The sequence below is a fragment of the Theobroma cacao genome, chromosome 3 (genome assembly GCF_053813885.1).
Source record: "Theobroma cacao isolate CCN51 chromosome 3, ASM5381388v1, whole genome shotgun sequence".
Taxonomy (NCBI): domain Eukaryota; kingdom Viridiplantae; phylum Streptophyta; class Magnoliopsida; order Malvales; family Malvaceae; genus Theobroma; species Theobroma cacao.
This window is the reverse complement of record NC_142641.1, coordinates 44,137,759-44,154,785: the sequence shown is the minus strand read 5'-3', so window position 1 is coordinate 44,154,785 and position 17,027 is coordinate 44,137,759. Positions and strand designations below refer to the sequence as shown.

Here is a 17,027-nt window from a genome sequence, read left to right as displayed (position 1 = left end):
GCATGGGCTTCAGATTTTCGTACATTGATGTGCCCTACTTTTTTGATCTTATGATTTATTTTGTCAACAGAAGTTTGACTTTTGAGTTGGTTTATTGAACCGATGTTTTTCATGTTTCAGTAGAAATCAGCTGTGTCTACTGATAACTGATCAAGAAAGATTGTTGGGGGGAGGAGAAACTTGACCTTAATATTGCTTCAGCTAGATTTTGACAAGTAACCAAAAAATAATTTAGGGTGCATTTCATTAAAGACTTGTGCTACTTAATTTTTTTCTTTTTTCTTTTCAAAAGCTACTAAAAAATAAACTCATATATAAAGTTATAAAAATTACATATTTTATGTACTTCCAAATATTATTCACTTTTACATCAAAATACATTTTTTAAAATTTTTTATTTCTACCTTTTAAAAAAAATTTTCTGGACCAAAAGAAGAGTATCAAAAATGTCAGTTACAACAGAGTGCAAAGAATGGAGTTAAGAATTTAATTTGTAGGATCCTGTTTGTTCTTTGGCAATTTCTGTCTTATGTAGAGGAGATAATTTGCTTAATTAATATGGTGGGTTACATTATATATAATGCGTAATGACTCCTGCTTATGCTTATGTTATCCTTTAAAGGGTATGGAATTCGTATGATGATTGGAAAAACTAGCCTGGAATTACTACATATCATAAAAGTGTTCGTTTATTGGCTGATGGAAAGAGGGCTCGTTGTTCTGAAGTTCAGACAAGTTGCTGTCACTCAAGCACTGTGATTAGTGGTCAGGCGACATCAGGAACAACCTCAAAGTCCTTTTTCTCTGCAAGAAAGATTTTTTTTTTTTTTTTAACATTAGAAAACTGTACCTTATATTTTCTCTCTTTTCGTTTTAATTTTTTTTTCGAAAAGAAAAAAATTCGTCGTTTTCTTACAAACAATAGTTTCAGTAAGCACATCCTTTACGCCTGCACTGCAATCTTGTCTTTCACATTTTTTTGTCCCAATTTATTAAGTACATATGTTTTTTGAGGTCAAACAACAAAAAGGGGTTTCATAGGTTCATCCGAATGGTTCATAAAAACCTCAAATCCAAAGTTATTTTTTTGAAAAAGTGAAAAGATCCTATATCTAATATATATCTTCCAATAATTATGTGTAGATATATAGTACATGAAAAGGATATAGCAAGGATTCCATGAAAATGAACAGTAAAAAAAAAAAGTGGAACTCAAAATTAAACAGCAAAACCTTGTGCGAGAACAAAGACACATTGTGGGCTCGCTTTCTCCTAGACATGCATGGAACCAGACCAGACCTTGCTGGCCAAATCTCATCCGAGGGAATTCACATATAGGAGCCACCTGACCAGACAAATATATGGGTTTAATTTTTGTTTGGAATTTCCATCTATCGCTTTTTGGGGTAAGATTCAAACATGAAATGGGACCATGTAGTGGTGGGCATTCATTTCGTCTGATACAGAAATAGATTTTTGTCATCACACGCTTCAATTTGACAATTATATGCCGCAGAATTCTTAGGCACTTATCGAACAACTTTGTTTTTTTATACCTGGTCTTAGGAATTAATGTAACTTGATTTTGGCCATATTTAACCTAATTCATCATGAGATCGAGCTGGAAATTCTGCAGATGATCAGATGTTCCAAATATTAGGTAAACAGATTAATCAATAGAAGCAGGAAAATTTACTTGTCACCAGTCTAGTCAATTGATTAATTAATTTGATTAGAGGAACTATTGGTTTTGTTGGCGCGTCAAGAACCCTGTCAAAATATTTTCTTTCTATCCTCCAAGTCTTTGACAACTGAAGTAAGTAATTAATTAAAAAACTATTTCAACATGACCCTAGAAAGATAGGTAAAACTTGGATCAGGACTTCTTATTTGTCATACTATCTATTTAAAACCTATGACTGCATTGTTGTTTGAGCATTTAAATTGTAAATAATTACTAAAATTTTTCTGATTATCAATAGAATTAATTACCTTAAGTACCACACTGGACATAAGATTTAATTGACAAGGTAGTTCAAACATGGCTTTGCCGCACAGCTATAGCTAGCTAGCTTTGCACAACATGCGTGTATATGAGCAACCAATTATATCAATCACTCATCAATTCATAAACTCTACATTAATCCAAGAACTTTTGAGCTTCAACCTAGTAATATAACCAATGGAGTGTGCCCTACTGCGTCCCACTACTCTTTTTCTCAATATCTGATATGTAAAACTCATACGCATAGAAACAAATTAAGCTTAGCTAGGCAAGGCTAAAAATCCACTAAAAAATTTTTGCGTGTGTACTGTGAGCGTGTGCAGCAGCCAAGGGAGGGAGATTTTTGAAGAGTTGATGGGGCACTATCCGAATGTATAGAGAACAGCTAAGTAATAGCTCTGTTGCTGAGTACCAAGGCGTGTGGATATTAAACCCCCAAAGTTTTCATCAAAGGAAAAAACAACAGCATCCGCCCCCTTCAAACTATCGTTTTCCACTTCATACTCTGAAAGACCAAAACCCTAGAAAGGTCATTGAAACACAACTGGGAGCCACGATCTGACCCCCGAAATCCCCACGTTTTCGCCTTTTTTAGAGTACTAACAGAGACACTATACACTTAAACAATTCGGCATTCCATTAAATACCCACCACCAATACCATAGATTAACCTTTCTTTCTATAAAAGTCTTTATCCTTCCCCTGCCTTGGGTTATATATGGCTGACCCTAATAATCCCACCAACGTGCCTCAATTAGACCAACCTTACTCTCACTCGCCCGTACCATCATCATCCTTACAAGACCCAAACATCCAAGTCCCACACCCCCTCCCAACAAATACTCACACGTGCGATAGCCCATCTCCCACGTGTGACAAATTGCCTCCCACTGCTCCCAAATCCAATATGGCCTCAAGCTCCTCCGGGAAACACCCAATGTATCGTGGAATCCGGTGCCGGAGCGGCAAATGGGTGTCCGAAATCCGTGAACCACGCAAAACTACGCGTATATGGCTCGGTACGTACCCAACGCCAGAAATGGCTGCGGCTGCCTATGATGTGGCTGCCCTAGCCCTAAAAGGCGGCGAGGCTGTTGTTAACTTCCCTGGCTCTGTTGCTTCGTATCCGCTTCCTGCTTCCACATCGTCCGCGGATATACGTAAAGCAGCTGCAGCAGCTGCTTTACTAAAAAAGGCTGAAACAACAAGTGAGATTAATCTAGGAGCAGGTCATCAGGCCAAAAATGAAGAAATGACGACACAAGAATACGTGGACGAGGATGCCCTTCTGAACCTGCCAAATTTGCTGGTGGACATGGCGGAGGGACTTCTTGTGTCACCGCCGAGAATAAGCTCGACGCCATCCGATGACTCGCCGGAGAACTCCGATGGAGAAAGCTTGTGGAGCTATTAATTCATATCGATTTTTCTAATAATGCTGCTAGGAGATCCTATTTTTGGTCTTGCGATCATTGTCACTAAATGTGGGCTAGAAAAGAAGGAAGCGAGTTTGAAAATGAAGAAAGAAACAGAAAAGGAAAGAAAAAGAAGTAGGCCTAGGCGGCATTTAATGCATCTTTCTGTGCATTATTGTCTGCCTTGGAAAGAATTTTCACATAATGTTAAATAAAGACAATATATGGGAAAACAAAAACCAGGATTTTCATGAATATGATACAGAGATTTCCAACACGTAATTAAATTTTTGGATTTAAGCCTCTGATTAGGGTTCCAATATTGCTTTGCTTACGAGTGCTGCTGTGGTATATAGATAGAAATGATGTAATATTGGCTTGTTTGTAACACTACTTCTTTGAGATGTTCTCTCAGCTTCCTGTTTGTTCCTCTGCCCTTTTTTCTTTTATATATTGTTTTTCTTTTCTTTCCTTCTTCTTCCTTCTTTCAGACAACTGTTTTAAACTACTTTATCCAGGAAATTAACGTCAATTCTTGATTATGCGTTAGAAGCCCATTTTTGGTGATCATTTCCTCAATTAAATATGAGAGTGGAACTCTCTATTTAACATATACATGAAATTTTTAAACTAACACTAGATCAAATCCCTTTCTATTAATCAGTCTCTTAACTTTCAGAAAGAAAAAAACGCACTAGATCAAACCCCTTTCTATTAAGAGAAAGAAAAAAAGATTATCATTTCTGTATACCCACCAGCCTAATTAAAAAGGGGGGGGAGGGGCGGGGAAGGTTTCATATACTTAAATACTTGATAAATACTACTTGATTATACGCATGCTAGCTATAACTTATGGAAACCCATGCTTCCATGCTAAAAAATCAAACATTTCCCTCTCATTTTAAGCAAAGTTGACAAGAAGCAGATGATGTTTCTTTAATCATGTTAGTCACTAGGTAACGATGCAGAAATTTTGTGGCTTTTTGGAATTCGAGAAATTATGAGTCAAAACGTTAAGACGGGCGGGTCCTATATTGTCCTGTGTAAATGTCAATATCCATTTGATGAAAGATTGAAAGTGAAGCATTGGATTTGAGTAATCAGAATAGAGCTAAGATGTCTCCTTGATTAAACAGTTGCACTGTTTATTTGTCGGGGGGCCCTTACTATGAACCATGAACAGTTCTCTAGATATGTCCTTCATAATAACCATATAAACCATAATTGAGATTAAAGATGGCAATGGATTGTGTCTGCCGAGTTGTTTGACTTGAACCCAAGCCAGGGGTTTTGAGAGAACGGTGTCGATTGTAAAGTCACAAACTTCGAGTATATTATAATTTATTTTCGTACATATTAATAATTTTTTAATATAAGAGGGAACACTATGATTCTGATTGAAGACCTTTATTAAAACTTTCAGTCACCTATTTCAACCACTAAAACGGATTCGAGTGACTTATGTTTATATGTATTTCTGATTTTAAAATTTGAATAAGATATAAAAAGTTGGAGAGAAGCTAAAAACAATAAAGGAAGCCAAGCCTCTTACCACTAGATGTTTCATCAAAGTTTTTCAATTTGGAATTTTCGATGGGTTAGGGATCCCAATTCTCCCTTTGATTCATAAAGTTTGTTCCTTGAATTTTCTATAGAATTACTTGATCCATAATGTGCTAAGCTTTTAATAATTGTGTTTAGAACAGGATCATCATTTGTCTAAGCAGAAAGGCAAAAACCCTAAGACGAAGGTCCAAAGATCTCAAGTCTCACTATAACTTTATAGCGAGTTAATTTGTTTCTTGTCCAACCTTATATGTATGAATGCATAAAAAAAAACATTTTCCTTAATTAAAATAGAAATTAGAGTAAATTTTTTTCATAGAGACCATTACCTATTCATAACCATTTTAATTTCCTAATTAAAGTCAAAAGTTAAACAAGGCCTTAGTGCAGTGAAGGCCAATGGGCATGGTGCTCATAAGTTATGGAATGGGGATGCAAAATGAGAATTTCCCAAGAGGCCGCTCATCTAATTAATACTACTTCCTTAATTGTGTAAAAACATTATTGCAAAAGTTCTAATAAGATTTGGTACATTAATTCTAGTATGATCACACGGAAAACATAAAGGATTAAAGAGACAAGGCATTATTAATTGAACATATAGAAGCGAGGCTCACTTATCAAAAGATAGTGTGTAAAAAATGGCAAAATGAGTCCAATCAAATGGTCTGGTTTCACTTCACCCTAATTGGGTTGATTTTTTTAAAAAATAAAATAACATAAGCAAGGTGATTAGGGCCAACGGTGAGATGATGGTGGGTTTAGATCGTCCAACTTGATTATCTTAAACAAAATGTTTATCTTTATAATTCTATATGTATTTCGGTTAACAATTATGTGATTTGGTATTTTTGTAAAAAATTATTTAAATAATTTAGTAAAATATATTTAAAATATAAGGAAAGAAGCTGTGATGAAACTTCTGAAAAAATAATTAATACAAGGGAAAATATGTATAATGACGGTGATCATAATTAAATCGTCCTGTTGTCATTTTTATACAAAATGTATATGTATGTGCACGCGTTTTAATTTTATTTAATTTTTATTTAAAAAAATAAAAACTATTTCAAAATCACTTCCTGTTGTACCACATACTCTAACTTCATACATCTATTAGGACCTACATGACTTTTTCTCCTCTTTGAGGAGACAAACATCTAATGATATATCTAGTGGGGCCTTTAGTGGTATGTGAGAGCACTCACAACAATGTCAAAATGCAATTTGTGAAGCTACCAAGCAATTTTATTATGTTTTAGTGCTTACCAGTTACAACCCCATTTGGGTATTATCTCTATACTCAACTCTTTGCAAGAAAACTGCTCGTCCTTTGCTCCTATCAGATATGATTTCTTATCTGTTTCGGGACTTGTCAATGAATAATTCCGAAGGAGGAAATGCCCAAAGCGTGGTATCAAGTCGGCCAAGAATTTCAACCCACAACTCAACACAGGAACTGCCTTCAATATTGAAAACTAGCGCTAGTTTATTGTTGGTACCATTAAATCTAGTAATAAAATCAAAAGGAAAAAGGAGTACATTTGTGGGGTATCGTCTACGGCCAAAAATTTCGTAGCCGAATTTTTTTTTTCTTGTCCTTTGAATGAACGAAAAGAGTTTGACTATAAATGGCCGACATAGCCACCTTTGTTTGCTTTTTCCTCTCCCTTCACTTTCAGATCCCCCGGTTGGTAACGGGTCTTTCTCTCTATCTCTATCCCTCTCTGTTCAACAAGATTTTGATCTTCACATATTTTTTGTGAGTGCAATATTAGAATCATCACGAATGAAACTGACGTCTGAAATAAACCTTTCACAGGCCAATGGGAAAAACAGAAGCCCAATGAAAACAAAAATGAATGATGTTCATTGTGTAATAAGCATTGCATACAGCTGATAAAGGTATACGGAGCAACTGCCGACCTCTCTATTTTGTCATAACCTCTATTCCCTTCTGTTTCATGAGTTTCTCCTAGCAGTACTATCAGAATTCCAGGTATTATTGCTGGAAAGGTTTATCAAAATTAAGGTAGAATTTCTGAAGGTATTTTCCTTCTTTTCTGTTTTTCTCCCCTTTCGAAGCCTGTTTGTTGAATTAATCTGTACTGTTTTAATTAAGCAGGGTTACAAACATTATAAGAATTAATTATATCTTAGAAATTACTTCAATGGTAACAAAGATGCTTTAAACCCTTTAATTAGCACAGTTTTTAAGGTTTAGAAAGCTGCATTTCTTGACTTCCTTTTTACCTGAAAATTAAATAAATCAAACTCTTTTCTTTTTGTGATGGAGAAATAATTGCACTTTATTATCACAAAAGCAATATTCCATTTTAAGCAAGTTTCAAGGTGGTAACTCCACTACCTGCATTATGAAAATAATACTAATTTTAACTATAATCTCAACTATCATCGTTTTGCTTTCACATCTTGCTTCTTAATTTTTAATTATATAAGCCAATCATCTTTATATAAAGTTCATCGACAGTATAATTCTGAATGTAGAATGAGATAATTAAAAAAATAAAACATGATAGAATAAAAAATATTATCTTTAAAATAGTCGAATAATTGATTAACATAAATATGTACAACTAGTTAGTGTATACAAAGGTGCATTTAACTTGGATAAGTTTAGTACTCAAAACATGGATCCATGAAGAGGGAACAAGCATCCAATGTGGCTGACACAATGTTGTTTCTCTTTCATGTTAGTCTTTTCTCTTTATATAAAGAAATCCCTCTTTATTTTTTCTTTATGTAAAGAAATACCTCTCTCTAGCTCTCACGGCCCCCCCTTGCAATGCATATAGGATGGCCTAAAACTCACGTTTAGTGGCCCAGAAAAGATGTGTCTCCCAGATGATCCCAATCATTATGTCCTTTTGGTTTGTTAGTTATTATGATTTTTCTTTCTTTTTCTTATCTTTTATTATGTGTGTGTAAAAATATATATATATATATATATATATATATATTTTGGCATTAATTATCTGTGATCATTTCTTTGAGTTGATTCTTAACTTTAATTGATTGATTCCTACAGTACACTGTGTTGTCTGGGACAAGGATATTAAAATATGAATTTCTATCTTTATTGAACACTGCATGATCTCTGTGCAAACCCTTGGAACTTAATATGCATCATGAATGCATGCCTGAATCGTACATTATAGTTGGCAATTGTTTAAAAAGGGGTTAAGACCCTGTTGAAGACTTTTACAGGAAAATGAGGCTCGAACATCAACCTTTGCAGCAGGCTGTCCACTTTCAATGGTGGATGGACCATCAAGGTCAAGCTCTAAGTCTAGCTATGTCTGTTCTTTTTTTTATGGAAAGTCTAGCTATGTCTATCTATATATAGCATTTATCTTACATGAATATATAGTCATTTATTCTTTAACATAATTTATTCTCTTAGAAAAATCCATGAGCATGATCTTGTCCAAAGTTTGTCCTACAAAATTTTGAAGCTAGCGTTCACGCAGACTCTTGCATGCGATTCTTTGTCGCAAAGGACTCGACCATTTTCCACGACAATTGACTAATTTTGCCTACGCTCATCTGCGAACATTAATGGATATAATTGCCTGCGAAAATTATATTTAGATAAAAGAAAAGAGCAGACAAATGAGTCCTTTCAATTACCATGATTTCTTTCTACTACGTACGTATTTGAAGTACCTGATCAGGGGATGCTGAGCTGAAGAACGAAACCAATTTGCTAAGCATAAACCAGCGAGTACATTTCTTCAAAAATCAACCCATCTTTCGTTTTAATGTGAACATTGTTTCCATGTACTTGATTTTTTTTTTTTTTTAAATGTTCATGGATCTCAGTTTTCCGCTGAATTGCAAAACATGAACCTTTTCACCATCGTTTTTATTGATATTTCAATATTATACTTGGAAAAAGCATGATCCATATATCTTGCAAGTAGTTAGAAGGTGGTATTTGTATGTATGTATGTATTTATGTATAAACTAAATCTGCAATCAATTAATTACTATATATAGCAGTAAGAATAACCAATACAGTGCCTAAATGGGAGTCCAACTTCCTCAAATAAAACAAGCAAAATTGGTTTACGAGATGTAAGTTGTTTCCTCGACTTTGGGCTTGGGCATGGAAAGCTGAGGATAACTTTTGCGCATTGGGAGCCCAATTCTAAAATATTTTATAAGACAGGCCGAGCCTAACTTTCCCTTTTATATATTTAAATGAGAGACAGGACCGAACATTGAATGCAATCCATGCTTTCAAATCGCTAGTCATATTCATGTTATTGTACTTGTGTCAAATTCATGCCATGAAAACTGTAATCCCATTATGAATGGCCTCAATAATTTTCAGGGTTGGGTTCCAGTCATGTTCCTGAGTTATGCTTAAATTTGCCACCTCTCTGCAAGGCCCACGAACCCTTCTTATCAAAACCCAGGCAGTAAGAAACATTTGTTCTAAAAGGTTTTAATTAGCTGTTAACCACGACTTAATTTTATTTTAAATGCTCAAATTATCTCTGAAGATTATCATCTCATCAACTACGTCACAAGATTGGGATCATCCCTTCGACCTCGTCCTCCCTTTCCTTCCAGCGTTTCGGTGGTTGGCTGTGTCGGACAGATATTTGTTGATCAAACTTTTTTTGCATCTCTTGATGTGGACTACCGGGCCCTGTTTAACATAATAACAACAAGGAATAACATCAGTGCATCTCTTGGTTGGCTATCATTTCACCCTTTACAGATTATGGTTTGTGGACATCCAACGACTTTGACGTGACTCCTTTTTTTTCTCTTTAATTTCTCTTACGAAAATGTTAAGATAATACACTCTTTTTTAACGACACAAATATTTTTCGATGCTAATTAATTGTGGGTCTAAAATTCCTTTCCACAGATATTAAACCCAAAATGGGTCCCAACTACGTATACAAAATAGAAGCAATCATGGATCTGATCCTCAGGTGAGGAAGAGAGAGTGGCGCTCAGCTCACTCACTGAACCATCTTGGTGGACACATATTGTTTAGGGAATTGGGGCTGGAAAGCCCAATGCGTGACATTCGTAGGTAAGGTAAGGTATGAAGCCCATGATTCTACCGGAAAGTCACGTGATCAACGTGGAAGAGAAGGCAGATTAAAGAAAATTATGGCTTAATTCAAATAAACTACTCCTTTAAAATAAGAAAAAGCATTTTGCAATGACGTTACTAAAATGAGGTTAATTTTTTTACTAGTTTTGTCAACAACCATAATATGAATGGCAATTGAATACTTTAAATTTTCTTTTTAAAGTAAACAAGGGAAATTATCTAGGCAGAAACGAAATGAAGACTAATTAATTTTTTCTAAAACTGTGAATTCATTTCTTCCTAAATTAATATGTATAAAATATTGTAAAAACTTAGAATCTCAATAAGTGTTCAAGAAATATTTCTTCTAAAAGCTTAAATATTGTACTAGTATTTGGATATATAGAAAATCAAAGTTAGGAGCATAAGAGTAATTTGCAGTTGACAGAGGGAAGCATTGATGACAGAGCTGAGAAACCCTTTCTTCCAGATAACAAGAGAAAACCATATTCCTTAACCAACATCATTTTCTTTTTAAGACTAATTTCTCTCTCATACTTTCCTCTCACTAACAAGCTAGAAAAGCAAAAATAAACGTGTCAATTTTCACTTCCCATCAAACACGTGAGAAACACCTTGCTTACTGAGTTCGTAAAATGTAAGCTTAGCTGGAAACAAAAGGTACATGAGCCAAAACCAGGACACCTGGAGGATGGAACCTGGGTTTTGGATTAGACTTTTTCTTCTGTGTCTGTGATATACTGGCTTTACCATATGTGGGAACATTGGACCTTCCAGCTGGCACTCTATCATATGCGCGTCCGTGTGCAAATCGCAGTCACCTCTGCCCCACTCCTTGCCTCCTAAAAAACCTATATATATCCTTCCCACACTCCCTTTGCTTCTTAAAATTCCAAGATCCATTCCAAGTCGACAGCTTTTCTCTTAAGTCTATGCAAACTACTTCCAAAAAGATTCAACTTCCAACCGAACCCAGAATCTCAAAACAGTTAAAAGAACTTCTCTGCTCTCTTTGCTGCTTAAAATCCTTAACCAACAAGTTACCAAAGTCGGCCAGCCGCAATTCTCTTCACAGAACTTGACCGTACCCTCCCCAAAGTTGCAACTAAAGTAAAACCAAGAATTCCAGAAGCACAGTTGGGAAACTTTGGCTACTCATTTCCAATGGATATTTCAAGCCAATTCTCTGATCTTTTCTCCTGCAGGTCTTACTCTATGCCAGCTGATAGAGTGGAGCCGTCGTCATCGTCTGAAGCGGGCACTGTTCGCCGGGCTGTTCACTCTGATGAAGAAGTACTTGTACTTGCAACGAGCAGGCCTAAGAAACGTGCAGGGCGGAGAATATTCAAGGAGACACGTCATCCGATTTTTAGAGGGGTTCGAAGAAGGAACAAAGACAAGTGGGTATGTGAATTGCGGGAGCCTAATAAAAAGACTCGCATTTGGCTTGGTACTTATCCCACCCCAGAAATGGCTGCACGGGCACATGATGTAGCTGCATTAGCATTCAGAGGCAAGGCTGCCTGCCTTAATTTCGCTGACTCTGCTTGGAGGTTGCCTGTGCCAGCTTCAAATGATGCAGTCGATATCAGGAGAGCAGCAGCTGAGGCAGCTGAAGCATTTAGGCCTCAAGAATTGGATGTACTTTCGAGCAGCGATGCGAAGCAGGAAAGCGTCAAGGCTTCTGATGGTGACGTTTCCAGCAGCACGGGTAACTTAGGGAACAGTAAAATAGTGTCAGAGAAAGTTCACTTCCTAGACGAAGAAGCTATGTTCGACATGCCAAAGTTGCTCGTCAGCATGGCTGAAGGCCTTCTACTTTCTCCACCTAGGAATTGGGATGATTCTGATAGTGATATTGATGTGTCTTTGTGGAGTTACTCCATTTGATTTCTTGGGATTCAGTGTACATAGCGCAATGTTTTCGTAGCGTGTGATGTTTGATAAGGTTCTAAATACAGAGGAGTATTGTAGAAAGAATGTTGAATTTGAAGTCAAGCGCCTGTGATATATACGACTTCCTGAAGTTTTTTTGTTTCAATGTATTTTCTCCTCTGTTTTTACTTGAGACGAGCACAAATTGTAGAGGTTTCCATTTTTTTCTACTTTTTGTGAATACAAATTAATATTTAATTCACTGAATTCAAAGAATACAAGCATATATAGGTTGAAATCATCAAATTCCAACGCCTTTCTTTCCCATCAGAATCTAAGGAAAACACCGTGGAACTGGCTTCCTCTTCTTTGTGGGCCTTTCTTGCTTGTAACTTCTCGGTAGGTAGCCTAGGGATAGACCTTTTCATCCGACACTGGCATTACAATAGAAAGTGAAAGCGCGTGAGACTGTAAATGGCATCACTCCTATTACTTCCACTTTCTGATTCTTAAGTCTTGACCATTCAATGGCCAAAAACAAAAGTCCTAACCATTCAATTGCAAGAGATGTTGGACACAAACATTTCAAGATTTGAAACGACACCGCCCTTTTTATGTCTATCTTCACGTTCTAGGTCAATTAGCTAAGAATTGTATATTCCAAATCTATCATCAATCTATAAGAATGAGTTCAATTATAAGTAAATGTTACTAATCTTATCGGGTTTGGGTATAAAAAATTAAGTGGAAAATGGCTTTTTTGAAAACTCTTTATGAAGTTAGAATATTAATTTAGCTTCCAGAGCAAAAGGTTTTAACAGTAATAGAGTACTGTAAACTTCGGCCTAGTACTATCAAATACTGAAACCAAAATACAACTTTTAAACTACTGTTACGTTCACAAATTGTGTGTTTATTAAAAAGGCACTAACAGATTGACCTACTCTGGGAGAAAAATGCCGTAGTGCCGTACTTGACAGCATAAAGTCAACCAATGGAAAGCTAATAATTGTAACTGTGTAAGCTAAAATGCCCTGTTAGAGGCAAAGGATGTGTTTTAATATGGAAATGGAGTAACAATCAAAGTTGAATCAAAACCGTTATTTCGGGCTAAGATCATACAGGGCGTTCTGCTCAGGCACGCTAGCCTTAGAGCTTTCTTTGTGACAGGGAGCTTTATGGGAAGGATATCCTCGTGGAAAACGTAGACAGAGATCCTTGTAACATGTTGGATTCTTTACCGGTTCGTAGTCAAAATGAACCCATCGCTGTTGAATTAGTGAGTACAGCTCAGCATAGGTTTCATGAACTCGCCATTCACAAAGATTGACCTTGTTTTGGGCACAGTCGTAGCTCTGCCTGTACGCTGCAAATGACCCATTAGTTGTTGTGCAGTAGTACGTCGTTTCAGGCAATAATTCGTATCTGAATTGGAACTTGGTTTCTTCACGAGGTTTCAGCCACTTGTTTCCAAGGTAATTGTCTGTTAAATCATACCGAAAGCATCTAACGGGTGCCTCATGGGGCATGGAATTGGTTATGTAGATTTCATGCAATGGAAGCTCTTCGGGTTTCTTGCATTTTGCCGCACACAAGGAGGCTTCATAGACCACCAAAATAAGCAACCAAACGAAAATATTCCCGGCGTTCTTGTTCATGGTGATGCTGATGGCAAATGCTCTAATGTTATTGATGATCCCTTGAAAATTCAGTGTCAATTTATTAGCAGGGGAGTGAACTTCAAGTGAGAAAGAAATGAAAATATCTTCTTGTTTACTGCTATTAACTCTCATGAAAACCGATTTCATTAACACTCTTTGAGAACTGATAATAATTTAGTAACTTAAAGTTTTTGAGAATGAATACAGGCTTAATGCAAATGACTAAGATTAAGTGAGAAAGAAACGAAATTTGTTTATAATCGTTTAATTTTATTAACATTTGAATATTTAATTTATTGATTAGTGCATAATTTTTATTAAGAACATGATTCGAATCTTTTTTCTTGTAATTAAAAAAATTCTTTTAATTTTATTGAGTGGCTCTAAAACTGATTTTAATATTCAGTAAACAACATCCTTAATTAGAGACTTAACAGTTTTCTATGCAATACAAACTCTGGAACTGATTTTAATATTCAATAAATAACACCCTTGATTAGAGACTCAACAGTTTTCTTTGCAGTACTAGTGTATACGTTAACCATTAGCAGTTTAGTTGTTTATAATTCTTATTTCATTTTCTTCAAAAAAGAAAATTCACATTTGATGATCTTCAAAAGAAAAAAAAGAAACCATATTTGATGAATTCCACCAGCTTCATAAATTTCTTTAGTTTTAATGATATGAAACAGTGGAATGATATGTATAAGTCAAATATTTTGGATAAGTCACGTATATGATGATAAAAATGTTTTTAAAAAAAAAACTTAAGTGACCGAATAAACTATTTATTCAAAAACTTTTAGTACAACGGGAAGCTAGCAAGTTGTGAATGACCCCACTGGCTGCTATGGCTAGCAAGCTGCGAAAGCAAGGGCTGCCGCATTTTTACGTTTTGTACATGCACGTGTCATCTTCGTTTGCGTAAATACGCGCGTAAGACGATGTAGATGCATAGCGCATTAACCATGGCCTTTAGGAGAGTGCGCGTAAATGAAGTGCTGACCACAGTGGAAGGGGTATGGAAATGACCGAAAAGCAGTTTCAGTTTAAACTATTCCCTTACCTTCCACTAATCATGATATGTAGTGGCGAATCTTACATCAGTATGGTCAGTGATGAGCCTTTCTTCATTTATAAGCATGTAGGGACCGAACATAGCATGAATATGGGGTCATGACCCTTTTAAAAATTTTAAAATTCTCTCTATATATATATATAATATTTTTTAAAATGATTTTTATTTAGTAATTAATATAAATAATTATTTATTTATTATATATATATATTTATTTTTTTCTATTTATTTATATGTTTATAATTTTAATAGATTTTTTTAAAAATTTCTACAAACCATCAATTATATCTTTCTTCTTTTTTTTTTTATGTAGGTTCTATCTTCTATTTGTCATTTTTTTTATTATGTGAATTTTATTTTTTATTATTTTAATTTTTAAAATTTAAAAAATTATTATATAATTTTTAAATATAAATTATAATGTTGTCATATTAGCTGTTGTTTAAAATTTTATCAATGTATATTTTTTTATTAATCCTAATTGATAGATTAATTTGCTTTGTTTTGACTTTTCTAGTTTTTATAGCAAATATAGAGAGAATCTTTCTAGTAATGAAAATTATAAAAACAATACATCAAAATAAAATAAATAATGAGTTTCTTACTGATAATTTAGTTGTTTATATTAAGAAAGTCATTATTAACCTTTTCATATATAATCAACAATTGATGAATTGGAATTCAAGAAATACCATCGAACACAATTTTTCTTAAACTATTATGATAAGTTTTTTTCCTTATTCCATTTGATTTACATATTATATAAAATTATTATCTATTATAAATTTTTTTTATTTGTAGTCAACATATTAATTTTAAAAAGTTTTATTTTTTCTTTTGAAAAGCAAAATTTGAACTTTATTCCTTTTCGTTTTTTGGGCCTCAACAAAACTTAACTAACTCTATGTAAACATGTTTTTTGAATTAAAAACGAGTCTAAGGGTTTTAGATCCCTTTTCATAAATAAAGATCAAGATCTAAACCAGTGATAAACAATATCAAAACAAACCTAAATCTCCCCTATAGATAAGAGCTCGTAAAATGAAATGTTATTCAATTTAATAGAATATATATCATAAAACTCATATCAATAAGAGATGATATGAATCTTTAAATATATAAACATGGATCTTATAGAATCCTAAAGTCTTTTAAAAAATTCACACAAAAATCAGCATCCGTTGACTACAAAACAATATCATATATCAAATGAAGCGTGCTGATACCTTTCCAAAAAGAAAGATGAAGCGTGTTTATACCAACAATCTCAGTTGAGTCAATGTCACTGCAAATGAAAAATGGTGGTTGCACGTTGGATTCTCTTTATTAGTGGTCGAATCTGTAAAATTAAGTCCACACTCGAGACCAATATTTGAAACAAAAAATTAAGGGGGATACACAAATCAACATTTATTCGGTTAACTGGTTTTGTGACGTGGAAGTGAGAAATCAATGCCTTTGCTCATTCAGTACTAGGGCTAGTTACTACAATGACCCACTGTCGAGAGCTAATACTAATTCAGGGTAGTCCTTTCGGTTAAAAGGATTGCAATGTTTTCCACTGTTATCTAATAAAAACCACAGCATCTTTAAGATTTGTACTCTGGGACCCTGCTCTTTTTGCAGCTCAGGTGTGGCATTAGTCTGTATCGATCAAAAAAGGGGAGCAATTAAGTTTGCATCAGGGCCGCACATGTGCTGCTTTGATCCATCCTTTTAGGTCGTCGGGTATATGATCTTGAGGGTGGTCCATCTTAGATATCTCTATCACTTTTCTTTTCTATGTGATTTGCCAGTCGCCTGGTACCCCGATTGCCAATCTTGGCCCATGATGCTTTCAAAATTCAAGAATTAGAAATCAAATTCTTTCAACTTCAAAAATATCGTGGATTCAATAAAATTAAAAGTCCAACATATATAGACTAGAAAAAAAATAGGCCTTCGCCAAGGCAAAACAATTTTAAAGTACGTACAAGCAAGTCAGACATGATATTGACTCAATTTATGAAAATAAGCAGATTGGAAGCTCATGCAGATTTCAAAATGTTGGTCGTTTACAGTTGGGCACGTACCCCTGTGGTCCCAAACTCCCATGACACCACCCATCATGCGATCAGTCGTCTTGTTCACTGAACCATTTTAATTTTTTCTGCTTTCATTTTGGACTCGAAGCACAGGGACTTCAAAATTTGTAGCCTACTTATGTTGTTTCCTCTTTAGTTTGCAGGTTGGAGAATCATAATCATTCATCACTGACCACGCGTGCGCTAAAACAGTTTTAATCGAACATTTTTCCTCCTTATTTTCCAATTATTTCCAACATTATTGG

The 17,027-nt window shown here is 34.9% G+C and overlaps 2 protein-coding genes across 2 annotated transcripts; both read left to right on the top strand.

The window, feature by feature from the left end:
• The first annotated feature begins 2,486 nt into the window (after nt 1-2,486).
• Nucleotides 2,487-3,834, top strand: LOC18606450 (Integrase-type DNA-binding superfamily protein). Its single transcript, XM_007040060.3, has one exon. It carries the CDS (start codon nt 2,724-2,726, stop codon nt 3,417-3,419), a length of 696 nt encoding a protein of 231 aa, XP_007040122.3. The 5' UTR covers nt 2,487-2,723; the 3' UTR covers nt 3,420-3,834.
• A 7,129-nt stretch (nt 3,835-10,963) lies between these two features.
• Nucleotides 10,964-12,125, top strand: LOC18606449 (dehydration-responsive element-binding protein 1E-like). Its single transcript, XM_007040059.3, has one exon. The coding sequence runs from the start codon at nt 11,249-11,251 to the stop codon at nt 11,972-11,974; it is 726 nt and encodes a 241-aa protein (XP_007040121.2). The 5' UTR covers nt 10,964-11,248; the 3' UTR covers nt 11,975-12,125.
• Nucleotides 12,126-17,027: the final 4,902 nt, after the last annotated feature.